This window comes from Lynx rufus, unplaced genomic scaffold (genome assembly GCF_022079265.1).
Source record: "Lynx rufus isolate CCGP_SWC_20201006 ecotype Redwood Valley unplaced genomic scaffold, mLynRuf1.p SCAF_13, whole genome shotgun sequence".
NCBI classification, from domain to species: Eukaryota; Metazoa; Chordata; class Mammalia; order Carnivora; family Felidae; genus Lynx; species Lynx rufus.
This window is the reverse complement of record NW_025814827.1, coordinates 42,717,303-42,730,684: the sequence shown is the minus strand read 5'-3', so window position 1 is coordinate 42,730,684 and position 13,382 is coordinate 42,717,303. Positions and strand designations below refer to the sequence as shown.

Here is a 13,382-nt window from a genome sequence, read left to right as displayed (position 1 = left end):
TTCCCAAATATACTTGCTTTATTCTTGGTGCCAAACTTCTAAGCACTTAAATTAAAAAAAATTATTTATCTATACAGATATTTGTATAGATATAAGATATCTGTAGATCTATATTTGTATAGATATAGATATAACAAATACAGATATAAGTATTTGTCTATACTTAATTTGGGGGTCAATCAGTGTAGGCAGCAAGTGCAAGTATGCCATGCATGGGAGAGGTGAATATGGAATCACCCAGCTTCCTAATTTCTGGCACAGGAACTCTGCGCTCTCACCAACCTGCAATCAAGTACCCCTCCTTTGTCTTAGGCTTCTGCCCCCTTCCTGCTTCTACACTGTCCCTGTCCAAGCCATCAGCCTGACAGACAGCACCTCCCTCCTAAATTTTAACTCAGATGGGGCTGTGTTTCCAAACCCCTCACTTCTAAGAACCCTGTGGCTTGGACCCACTCCAACCCTCTGGGGGAGGGTCTTGCTGAGCAATGGCTGGGTGCTGACTTGCCCCAGAGAACGTCCATTGGATTGCACTGTGGCAGAGGTTCAGAGATTGTGGCCAGGTTCAGAGATTATGGCGAATCACAACACACAGCTGGCGCCAGGTTTCACCGCACTCTGGCATCTTTGTTCCAATACTAGCAAATGTGGCTGTTCTCTGGAGTCCCCTGGGGGGTGGAGCCACTGTTTGTTCTCCAAACAGGGAACCACTTCTCCCCATGTGGCCCACGGACCCCTTGGACCTCTCTGCCTGCTTCTGGGAATTCTCCCTTCATCCCCACCAGAGCAATGCCAGGTATTGAGTTCTAGAATTTCTGACTCTGTGATCCCCTGTTTATAGAGTCCTAATGGTATTGAAACCCTCTCTTTTCTACCTGTCATTGGTTTGGGGAACAGATTTTTTCTTCAGTCCCTTGTGTTTTCACTCTTTCTCTTTCTCTCCAGCTACCTTCAGGGGGAGTGCTTTTCTTTTATTCACTTGATGTGCCGCACACCCCCCCCTCCCTTCCTCTATCCTGTCTCTGCAAAAACAGCTGCCTACCCTGTGGGGCTTCTCTCTCCCCCAGTTCACCTCTTCACACCGCCCACCTGCCAGCTCCCTTATTTTCCAAGGAGTCCCCCAACATGCTCCTAAATCAGTATGGACATATTTGTCTCCCATTTTCCACCTCCCCCTGACCCTCATTGTGTAAACTGCCATTTTTTATGTTGTCTTTCTGTGCAGGCTGCTGTCTCATTAAGCGTGGCACATCACCTAGTGCTGAGTCAGCTGAGTTTTAAAGCTCCAGGCTTCAAGTTCCACTGGTTTTACAAACTCACAGAATTCAGCCCTTCTGGTTTTCAAAGCTAAACATTACTGGGATTAATATTCTCTGAGATGAGGGCCCATTTCTCTGCCCTCTCCATTTGTGCAGCTACCTCCCTCCTACAGGGATCCTTCCTCTGCCTTTCTGACTTTCATAATCTTTCAGGTGCAGCTCCTCTATATTTAGTTGTGGAGTTTGTTCTGCCAGTCTTTGGATTGCTCTCTGGTTTATTGACTTGGATATTTATGATATTTACTTGTAAGTGTGGGATGAGATGAGGTCAGGGCCTTCTTATTCTGCCATCTCCCCAAGCTCTCCCCTACATTATCTCTTAAGATTGTCACAAAAACATCATTCCAGAGTTAGAATGTCCTTTTTTAGAATCTAGGAGAACTTTCCATTCATTTTGAGCAAATGAGCTCCCTGGCTTTTCCCCATCCCCAACTATGTATCCTTAAGGACAGATTACAGATACAAATTCCTTGGAAAGAAACAAACTTTTTTTTTTAATTTAACTGGAAATAAGAGCTTTAAAATGGCCATGCCCCTCTCTAGTCTATTGTCAACAAAATTTTCATAATATAAATGGGGTAATGTTGCTCCTCTGTTCAAAAATCTCCAAAGGCTTCCCATCTCACATGGAATTAAAAGTTCTTACTATGGTGTACAAGGTCCTGCACAATTTGGCCCTCTGATCATTCTCTTTGACTTTATCTCCAAAAATTTCCCCCTTAATTTCTCTACTTCAGCCAAACCAACCTCCTTGCTGTTACTTGAACATAATTCTGCCTTGGGATCTTATAGAGAACTTGTTTCCCTCTGCCTGGAATGCTCTGGCCTCAGCTGTCTGTGTGGCTCATTTCTTCATCTACTCGAGCTTTTGCTTAAATACTGCCTTCTTCATGTGGCCTTCTCTGATGATCATCCTAGTTAAAATTTCAGCTCCTCCTTCCACACTTCCTGTCCTCATTCCACTTTCTCCAAAGTGCTTATCATGCTTTGACATCCTATATATTTTACTTATTTTTTAAATTGTCTGTCCCCACTAGAAAGTAAACTATGTGGATACGGGTCTTTGAATATTTTGGTCATGGTGTATCTCTGGTACTTAAAAGAGTGCCAAGAACATAATAAATACTAACAAACTCTTTCTTGAAAGAATTATTACAATTTTATCTGATGTTAGGACATGTATTTCTTATATAAGCATCAAACTTTCAGTCTATCCCTAACCTGGAAGATTCTCAACCATGCAGACCCAAGGGATAAGGAAGGCATTGTTATTAAATCCCTTAAGTATGTATCCATTAGGCATTTAAATTAGATTCTTTATTCACTTTAAAAAATATTGGTCTGTCTTAATGCTTTGAATACAGCAGTGATGTGCACCTGGGATAACTGCCCTTGTTTTACCTTCCACCACCATCTCCAAATAACCAAAACTACACAGTATACAATAGCACAGTATGATGCCCTCATATCACTATCTACTGGAGTTATCCATGTTGGAAATATTGTTACATTTGCAATGTAAATGAATCAGTTATGGTTTAACTCTACCAGGTTGGTTGAAGAATAAAGCATTCTCACTGAGAAATATGTTTTTTGAAGTGTGCATTGGAGAACTGGCAACAGTAAATCAAGTTCTTAATTAATTTTTTATGTCTGGACATTGGTTTGCTTGGTCTCATGTAGACTAGTTTACGTTCATTCTATCCTCAGGATTTTCTTCATTGCAGCCTTCATGTCCTTGTTTCGTAAACTGTAAATCAGAGGGTTTAAGAAGGGAGTCACCACGGAGTAGAACAAAGTCAAAATCTTCTGAATTTCAGCTGGGTTATCAGCTGTGGGACTCACATACATTGTCAAAAGGGCTCCAAAGAATAAGCATACCACTGTCAGATGTGATCCGCAGGTGGAAAAGGCCTTCCGCAGGCCAGCAGCTGAAGGCACTTTTAACACAGCTATCAGTAAAAGAGTATAGGAGCCAAGAATATACAGAAGTGTGAGGATGATGATGAGGGAGTTCAGGACATAGAAGATGATCTCCATGACTGGAGCTGTAGCACAGGACAGAGCCATCAGTGGGTCCATGTCACACATAAAGTGGTCAATGGTGTTGGGTCCACAGAAAGGCAATTGAGAGAGCTGTATAGTGGAGGCAGAGTAACTAAGGAACCCCAACACCCAGCAAAGAGACATCAAGATATAGCAGAGTTGTTGGGTCATGGTGGTTGAGTAGTGCAGTGGGTGGCAGATAGCGAGGTACCGATCATATGCCATGATGCAGAGGAAATATGCCTCAGTTGTACCAAGGGAAGTAAAAAAATATAACTGGAGGAAACAGCCAACGAAAGAGATGGTTTTTGTTTCTGAGAGGAAATTGACTAGCATACTGGGCACAGTGGAGGTAATGTACAAGATTTCAAGGAAAGCAAAATTGCCTAGGAGAATATACATTGGGGTATGGAGCCGTTGGTCCAACCTCACAGCACAGACAATAATCCCGTTTCCCATTATGGTAAATATATAGATCCCCAAGAACAGTGAGAAAAGGAAACTTTGCAACTCCTGACAACCAGGGAAGCCTAGGAGGACAAACTCAGTCACAGTGCTTGTCTCTGAACTGTTCATAAATTCCAGGGCTGCAGAGGAGACAGAAAACACCATTATACAAGACATTTTGTTTCCTGGAAAACTGGTAGGAAACCTATGTAAGGTGTGTGTGTTGGCTATTTGGCAATTAGTTTGTAATAACTCATCCACTAACTCATCAGATCTTATTTAAAAGTAACCAATCAATAATTCTGACTATCCCAAATTTCAATAAACTTAGGTTCATAACAATGGAATGATTTACATTATTTAAATTTTCATTATCCGTGGGGTTAGGTTTGAAAGGAAAATACTATCTTACCTTTGAGATTTTGGAAACTCGGAGTATTACCCACTGTTAAATGCAGTAAAGTATTTGTATTTTTTCCCCACCCGTAGTTAAAAAAGCTGATAGAACAGCTTTTAGTCTGTGCTAATTTTTTAGCCAAGAATTAGGACTGCGATAACTTTTTTTTTTCTTTTTTGACATCTCTCACTAAGTAGAAAGTACTTGGCATCTCAGATATCCTAGGGCTGTGAATGTCCATTATGCTTTCTGAGCTTTTCACATCAGAATAATTTTCTCTTATAACATATTAATGAATTATAACTTTTAGCATAAAAACCAGGAGGAGGGGTCATAGTAATATTTTTCTGAAGACTTCAGCTCAGGTCATGGTCTCCCTGTCCATGGGTTCGAGCCCTGCGACGAGCTGTATGTTGCAAGCTCAGAGCCTGGAGCCTGCTTCAGATTCTCTCTTGCTGTCTCTGCCCTGCCCTTCCCTCCACCCCACACTCTGTCTCTCTCTCTGTCTCTTGAAATAAATAATTTTAAAAAAGCATAAAAAACCTCCCCTCATTAGTCAATTGAATCTTCACTATTTTAAACAAGTACAGTGTTTTGAATTATTTACCATAAATCTCTCATTAAAGTAATGTATTTGTTAAAGTTAAGTAAGTATTTATTTCAAAATATATGGTTCAGCTACTTGGAAGGATTCATTCTTATGCTGTCTACATATCACAGATGATGAGTTTTAACATTACTGATTGCAATCTCCCCTGCTCACATGCAGGAAACTCAGAATCTTCATAAACTGGGAAAGGTTAATTATCAAAAGTCAAATAGACAAACAAGCAAACGTAACATAGCTCTAAATGTTGCAAAAGATTAATTCTTCTTGCTGAACACAAATGATATTTTATGCCATTTTGGTTATACACAAACCTTATGTAAAAATATTAAATAAGATTTCTCCAAATGCAAGGATATTTTTAAACATTAAGTTATTCAATACATTTCAAACAATTTAAAATGCTTATGTATTGTCATTTCAGTTTACTAATGCTACAGATGCTATAAATACTACATTTATCTTACCCAAATAAAATTTACTTTCAAAATGAAAAAATCCTATTTTTTTTAATTATAATTTTTTTTTCAACGTTTATTTATTTTTGGGACAGAGAGAGACAGAGCATGAACGGGGGAGGGGCAGAGAGAGAGGGAGACACAGAATCGGAAACAGGCTCCAGGCTCTGAGCCATCAGCCCAGAGCCGGACGCTGGGCTCGAACTCACGGACCGCGAGATCGTGACCTGGCTGAAGTCGGACGCTTAACCGACTGCGCCACCCAGGCGCCCCAAAAAATCCTATTTTTTAATAATTAAGAGCATGAAAAATATAGAAACAAACCAAAAAAACCCCCAAAACAATCCCACTTCTTAGAATAAGCAAATTTTAACTCTTTGAAGAATTGCATACTTCTTTTCTTTAAAAATTAAAATGGGATTTTTCAAAATAGGCTGTTTATAGCATGTTTTTAAGACTTAATATACTTTAGTATTTTTTCCATTTTAAAAATAAAGCTCTACTCCATATGATCCAGTAATTCCACTTCTGGGTATTTACCTTAAGACAATGGAAACATTAATTTGAAAAGGTATATGCATGCCTATATTTATTGCATCACTATTTATAACAGCCAATATATGAAGGCAACCTAAGTGTCCATCAGTAGATGAATGGATAAAAAAGATGTGGTTTGGGGCGCCTGGGTGGCGCAGTCGGTTAAGCGTCTGACTTCAGCCAGGTCACGATCTCGCGGTCAGTGAGTTCGAGCCCCGCGTCAGGCTCTGGGCTGATGGCTCGGAGCCTGGAGCCTGTTTCCGATTCTGTGTCTCCCTCTCTCTCTGCCCCTCCCCCGTTCATGCTCTGTCTCTCTCTGTCCCAAAAATAAAAATAAAAACGTTGAAAAAAAAATTAAAAAAAAAAAAGATGTGGTTTATATACACAGTGGAATATTACTCAGCCATAAAAAATTAAAATCTTGCCATTTGAGACAACATGTATGAACCTAGAGGGTATTATGCTAAGTGAAGTAAGTCATACAGAGTAAAACACCATATGATTTCACTTGTATGTGGAATCTAAAACCAAAATGAACATCAAAAATATAGAAATAGACTCATAAATATAGACAACAAACTGATGATTGCCAGTGTGGAGGGGCTTGGGGGAGTAGGGGAAATAAGAGAATTAAGAGGCACAAATTTCCAGTTATAAAACGACTTTTCACAGGATGAAAAGTACATCATAGGGAATGTAGTCAATAATATTGTAATAACATTGTATGGTGCCAGACAGTAACTATTTTTATGGTGATGGGCATTAAAAAAATTTTTTTTAATGTTTATTTTTGAGAGAGAGAGAGAGAGAGAGAGACAGAGTGTGAGTGGGGGAGGGGCAGAGAGCGAGAGGGAGACACAGAATCTGAGGCAGGCTCTAGGCTCTGAGCTGTCAGCACAGAGCCTGATGGAGGGCTTGAACCCATGAACTGTGAGATCATGACCTGAGCCAAAGTCAGACACTTAACCAACTGAGACACCCAGGGGCCCCATATGGTGGTAAGTAAGTACCTACATTTTGTAATGTAGGTAATTGTCAAACCACTATGTTGTACACCTGAAACTAATATATACTCCAACTACAATTGAAATTTAAAAATATATATTATAGCTCTATATCATCAGTTCAATGGCTGCATTGTCTTCCATAGATTTAATCAACTCCCTTGTGATAGATTTAGATGATCAATGTTTTATATTATAATAAGCACTTTATTAATATTCTTAAACACATATCTTAAGATACTTGACCTATAAAGTGAGCTTGTAATGATTAAAAAATTAATAGGCTAATCAATTTTTTACATCCTAGTTTTTGATGATGATTTCTAGATATGTTTTTGATATTTACTAAAGTCATCAAGTCAGAATTTATTTATTTATTTATTTATTTATTTATTTATTTATTTATTATTTAAGTTTATTTATTTTGAGAGAAAGCATGAGCAGGGGAGGGGCAGAGAGGGAGAAGGAGAAAATCCAAGCAGGCTCCGCACTGTTAGTGCACAGCCCAACGCAGGGTTCAAACTCATGAACTGTGAGATCATGACCTGAGCCAAGATCAAGAGTCAGACGCTCAACCTACTGAGCCACACAGGCACCCCAAAACTATTTAAAAACAAAAATAATTTTTTCTTTGAGTGTAACAATGTTACATTAATTTCAGGTGTATAGTACAGTGACTCACCAACTTTATATGTTAAGCTATTCTCACCACAAGTGTAGCTATCATGTGTCACTGTATAATGCTGTTGCAATACCATTGACTATATTGCCTGTGCTGTAACTTTTATTCCCATGACTTATTCCTTAACTGGAATACTGTATCTTCCATTCCCCTTCACTTATTTGCCCTATCTCTCCACCTCCCTCCCCTCTAATAGCCATGAATTTGTTCTCTGCATTTATAGGTCTGATTCTGCTTTTTGTTTGTTTATTCATTCTGTTTTTTAGATTCTGCATAGAAGTGAGATCATATGATATTTGAGTTTCTCTGTCTTTACCTATAAGATAAATTCCTGCTTAATATTTCTATAGCATGTTATGGATGTCTCTACTAGAGCATGTGCATAATGACTAAATCATGTATTTATGTTTCCCTCCCTCTAGCTTGACAACTTTTATAATTAAGTAATGACGTTACTTTATCTTTATATTCTCAGCTTATTGAGTTTCTGGCGCATAGTAGGCATTTATTGACGAATTAGTGGTTGGGTAAATTTTGGTCTTGCCAATCCTATCACAATAAAGCTCATCTACTGAATTTATGGGCTATCACTGAGCGTCCAATCTGAACATCATTGGACAGAGTCTTATGTGACTTGTAGCAAGGTCATGTTTAAACCCGTGGCCCATTAATCCCTTCTTGCCTCATATCTCTGTCACGTTTGAGTGTTCATTCTAAATATAAGCCTCCTTAGTTATTTACCCTTTTTTATATTTTCAAATCTATAATCACCATTCTGCTTAATACCTCTTGTTTCATCTGTTTCTTTCTAAGAGTTTCCTGTCCCTTTTGTACATTTCTTGGTGAATGGCTCCACTCTTGGCATTTGCTAAAGCGAAAAACTTGAGAATCATTCCAGGCACTTTCTAATTCCGTCACTTCTCATAGGCTGTCAATCACCATATCCTGTTGATTTTCCCTACCAAATGTTTTTCAAATCTGTCTTGGGCGCATAGATCAATGTAGACGCTTTCTTTGTTCGGATGGTCCAGTAGTGGAGTGGAGCTGCTGTACATATAACCTAGAAAGAAAAAATGGGCCTCTCTGATGGACTAGGAATGTATTTTTAGGAGGAAAGCGGCTGCTTTGGTGAGGACGAGATCACCCACTCTGACAATAGCTATGTGGTGACATACCATAGCTGGATCAGGTTCACAACTGATTGGCTCAGTCCAGTAATACATAACTCAGTGGTCCTCTTATATAACTGTAGTTAGAGGAAAATAAATGATAACATCTAGATTGATTTGGGATCAAAACCATATGACGTACTGTATGCTCTTAAGTGAGGCAGCACCTATTTTTCAGAGCTTTTGTGAAAATACTGTTGAACATGTATGCCTAGTACAGTTCCTGGAATGTACTAGTATAATATTACCAACAACTATGATTACCAAGTAACTAGGATAATTTTTTTAACATAACCATTTAAAAACCCAAATGAAAACCAATATTAAATAAACCTAAAAAACTGGTTAAAAAGTCAGTAGGTTCCAGTGCATCACATAGCAGAGCTATGGGTAGCTCTCTTTGGTTGCTCAGGTTTTTTATTTTACTAACTTTCTTATATATTCTGGTACTTAAAGACATAGAGCTTTGTCTGATATAAAAGAAGAAGACATTAAAAGATAGTAGTGTTAACAATTCAAGATGTAGAAAAATGGTTAAAGGAAGGGAATTATATTACCTGTGACGTGCATAAGACTAACTGGGAATAAGTTATATTTAATTGAGGGCATTGTAGAAAATGAGTTATTGAGTACAACATTGAACAGTTTCTAAAACAAAATTATGTAATTTATCAAATTTCTGAATAATGAGGCATTCTTTTATGAATCATTAGGCAAGAAAATTTCAGGGATTGTTAAGCTGAGGGATATCTGAGTAGCTGGGCACTGGAGTCAACAGTTCATGTAACATAACTTATTATTATGTTATGGGAAATATTGTGGATGAAATCACATATCCAGAGGCATGAAACCCACCCAAGTTTGCCAAAATGTATTAATTTTAAAATGGGACTTTACTGGAGCTAGAATTCCATTTATGGATGTCTTAGAAAAAGTGCAATGATGCCTAGACAGAAAAGTTACTTACCCTTCATGATAGGTCTAAGTGTGGAGAAAGCTGGGAGTGAACTCTGAGTTGATATCTTCTTATTGATTCCTCTCTTTCCTTTATGTGGAATCAAAATGGGGGGAGCCTGACCTTGAGAACCCTGGGATAGACAAAATTAACTTCTGACACTCCCTTTCTTCCCTTCCTGAAGTGCTCCAAAGAAACAGTTATAGCATTAGGGTACTTCTGTTGGGCAATAGGATAGCCGGTGGAAAGAAGTACAGCCCTACAATCTATCCTTGAGGTGCGGACCTCCATTGACATATCAATATTTTCATCAAGAGCTGTATGAGTGACCTCAATCACCCCCAAGCACCTGGATCTTTAATTTGTCTCACTCAGCAGAGGAAATTCAATAGGTGAATTTTATATATTGGTTACTTTTGTTTTAAAATAGCTGAACAAAGTAAGATATAAACATCATGAGGAGATTTTGAGAAGGGGTACAGATAAATAAATGCATAGGATGTATTATTGAGACTCTCAAGGGTACAATTAAAGTTTCATCATAGAGATTATTATGAAGTTTTCAGTCTCCCCTTGGGATGGTTGATGACTCCCACAAGACCCCTTGGTGTAGCATCCTTTTTTTATCCATAGTTTTCATACAGTTTGGGTTAAATTGGCTCCTAGAGTGAAGGTAGGAATAATGTCTAAAAGGCAATGGTGAGGTGTCTACATGTGGATTTCTAGTGAATTTCTTTTTGTTTTCAGAAGTCTTCTTCACTGTGAAATATAGAAAATGTTCACAACATACGTTATTTATACTCTGGGAGAGTATTTTCTTTACATACTTGACATCTGCAAATTTTTGCTTCCAGTCCTTAGTTACTGATAGACTATTTTATTTTATTTTATTTTATTTTATTTTAATTTTCATTTTAGAGAAAATGTGAGCAGGGGAGAGGGGCAGAGGGAGAGAGAGAGAGAGAGAGAGAGAGAGAGAGAGAGAGGGAGAGAGGGAGAGAATCCTAAGCAGTCTCCATGCTCAATATGGAGCTTGATTCTGGGGCTCAATCCCATGACTCTGGGATCATGACCTGAGCCCAAATCAAGTCAAACACTCAACCGACCAATCCATCCAGGTGTCCCAAGACTGTTTGTTTTCTATCTGTCTTATCTGTTCTTTGTTTCTTCTTTCTTGCATTCTTTCATATTATTCATGTATTTTTATGTCATTTTCCTCTATTACCTCTTTTTGATGGTTTTATAATATTTTTTATTGTGGTAAAATATATATAACATAAAAATAACCATTTTAACCATTTTAAAGTGTATGGTCTTGAGGCATTACACACATTACCCTTGTAATGCAACCACCACCAACATCCATCTCCAGAACTTTTTCATTATCCCAAACTGAAGCTCTATGCCCACTAAACAATAACTTCCCATTCCACTCTCCCACAGCTGCTGGCAATATGTTGGGGAAATTGGAGAAAATCGTATGTGAAGTCCAAATCCAAGCAACAGCTGAACCATGGCCATAAACTTCCAGGGATGGCTGATTTTTGATTTTCCTTTTGAATGGTGTCAGGTTTAGTTCTGGTCCGTAATTACTTGAGGATGAAGACCACTACGGGTTCCAGCTTCATGTGAGCCCTGGGTTCCCATCTCCATCTCTGCAGCCAGGCACTGCCACGAAGCATAATGATTTTATCTATAGGCAAGTGCATTCTGAACATGACCAGTTCTTACCATTCAGACTTCCCAAAATTTTTTTGACTTAGGAGTTTCCTATTGACTCTTCATATTGTCAGTATTCTCAAGTTTTATTTATTTATTTATTTTTTTTTAAATTTTTTTTTTTCAACGTTTATTCATTTTTGGGACAGAGAGAGACAGAGCATGAACGGGGGAGGGGCAGAGAGAGAGGGAGACACAGAATCGGAAACAGGCTCCAGGCTCCGAGCCATCAGCCCAGAGCCTGACGCGGGGCTCGAACTCACTGACCGCGAGATCGTGACCTGGCTGAAGTCGGCCGCCCAACCGACTGCGCCACCCAGGCGCCCCAAGTTTTATTTTTTTTAATGCAGTATTTTTGAGGGGCACCTGGCTGGCTCAGTCAGTAGAGCATGTGATTCTTGATCTCATGGTCATGAGTTCAAGCCCACGTTGGGCATAGAGGTTACTTAAAAAAAAATCGGTATTTTTCTTTATTCTTATCAGGATGGTAGATTGAAGTAACCATCTTTCTATTATGAAAATTTGTGTTTACTAAAATTTTGTAAATAATATTTCAATTTGGGCTTTAATTTACATTGCATTTTACAGCCATTTTGTTTTGGGGAGCTCATTAATCTCTGGGAGTAGTTAGCTATATAGTGGCTTATAGAAGATTTTCTGGAAGTACTTATATTCTTGCTCTAAAAAATTAAAAAGTATTTATTTATTTTTAAATTTGAGTATAGTTGACACTCAATGTTATATTGGTTTCAGGTACAACATAGTGGTTCAACAACTTTATTTAAAAAAATTTAATTCTAGTATAGTCAACATACAGTGTTATATTGATGTTAGGTATATAATGTGGTGATTTAACAATTCTATACATTACTCGGTGCTTGTTGATAATATGTTATGATATGCTCACCAAAAGTGTAGCTACCACTTGTCACCATTCAATGATATTACAATACCATTGCCTATATTCCCTTTTCTGTGCCTTTTATTCTCATGACTTATTCATTCCGTAACTGGAAGCCTATATCTCCCATTCCCCTTCACAGATTTTGCCCACCCCTCTACCCCTCTCCCTTCTGTCAACCATCAGTTTGTTCTCTGTATTTATAGGTCTGATTCTGCTTTTTCTTCATTTATTCATTTGTTTTGTTTTTTAGATCCCACACAGAAGTGAAATCATATCATACTTGCCTTTCTTTGTCTGACTTATTTCACATAGTATAATAATGGACCTTTAGGTCCATCCATTGTCACAAATGGCAATATCTCATTTTTTATGGGTGAGTAATATTTCATTGTATGTATATACCATGTCTTCTTGATCTATTCATTTATTGATGGATGTTTAGGTTGCTTCCATATCTTGACTATTGTAAACAATGCTTCAATTAACATTAAGCATGCATGTTTCTTTTGAATTAATATTTTTGTTTTTTGGAGTAAATACCCAGTACTGGAATTATTAGATTATATAGTATTTCTATTATTAATTTTTTGAGGAAACTCCATACTGTTCTGTTTTTGTGCCAGTACCATACCATTTCAATTACTATAGCTTTGTGGTATATTTCAAAATCTAGAATTGTGATACCTCCAGCTTTGTTATTCTTTATTAGGATTGCTTTGGCTATTTGGAGTCTTTTGTGGTTCCATACAAACTTTAAAATCATTTGTTCTAGTTCTGTGAAAAATGCTGTTGGTATTTCAATAGGGATTGAATCCATAGATTGCTTTGGGTTGTATGGAAATTTTAGCAGTATTACTTCTTCAAAAACATGAGCATGGAATATCTTTGAATTTGTTTGTCATCTCCAATATCTTTCATGAATGTTTTATAATATTCAGAGTACAGGTCTTTCACCTCCTTAGTGATGTTTATTCCTAGGTATCTTATTCTTTTTGGTGCAGCTGTAATAATTGGGATTGTTTCCTTAATTTTTCTTTCTACACTTATTAATGTATAGAAACACAATTGATTTCTCAGAATTAATTTTGTGTCCTGAAAATTTACTGATTTAATTTATTCTAATAGTTTTTTTGTAGATTCT

General features: G+C 37.7%; 1 protein-coding gene across 1 annotated transcript; it reads right to left on the bottom strand.

Annotated features, from left to right (window-relative positions):
• Nucleotides 1-1,938: 1,938 nt before the first annotated feature.
• Nucleotides 1,939-3,974, bottom strand: LOC124508280 (olfactory receptor 11H4-like). The gene is made up of 2 exons (XM_047074678.1): nucleotides 3,026-3,974; nucleotides 1,939-2,027 (listed from the first exon to the last, which is right to left on the bottom strand). The coding sequence occupies exons 1-2, from the start codon at nucleotides 3,972-3,974 to the stop codon at nucleotides 1,939-1,941; spliced, it is 1,038 nt and encodes a 345-aa protein (XP_046930634.1).
• Nucleotides 3,975-13,382: the final 9,408 nt, after the last annotated feature.

Bases quoted from the DNA above. Each gene is read 5' to 3' on its own strand.
- LOC124508280 (XM_047074678.1), bottom strand. From the start codon at position 3,974: ATGGTGTTTTCTGTCTCCTCTGCAGCCCTGGAATTTATGAACAGTTCA. The intron at 2,028-3,025 runs TGAGGATAGAAT...TTAAGGGGGAAA, and splicing joins GGCTGCAATGAAGAAAATCC to TTTTTGGAGATAAAGTCAAA.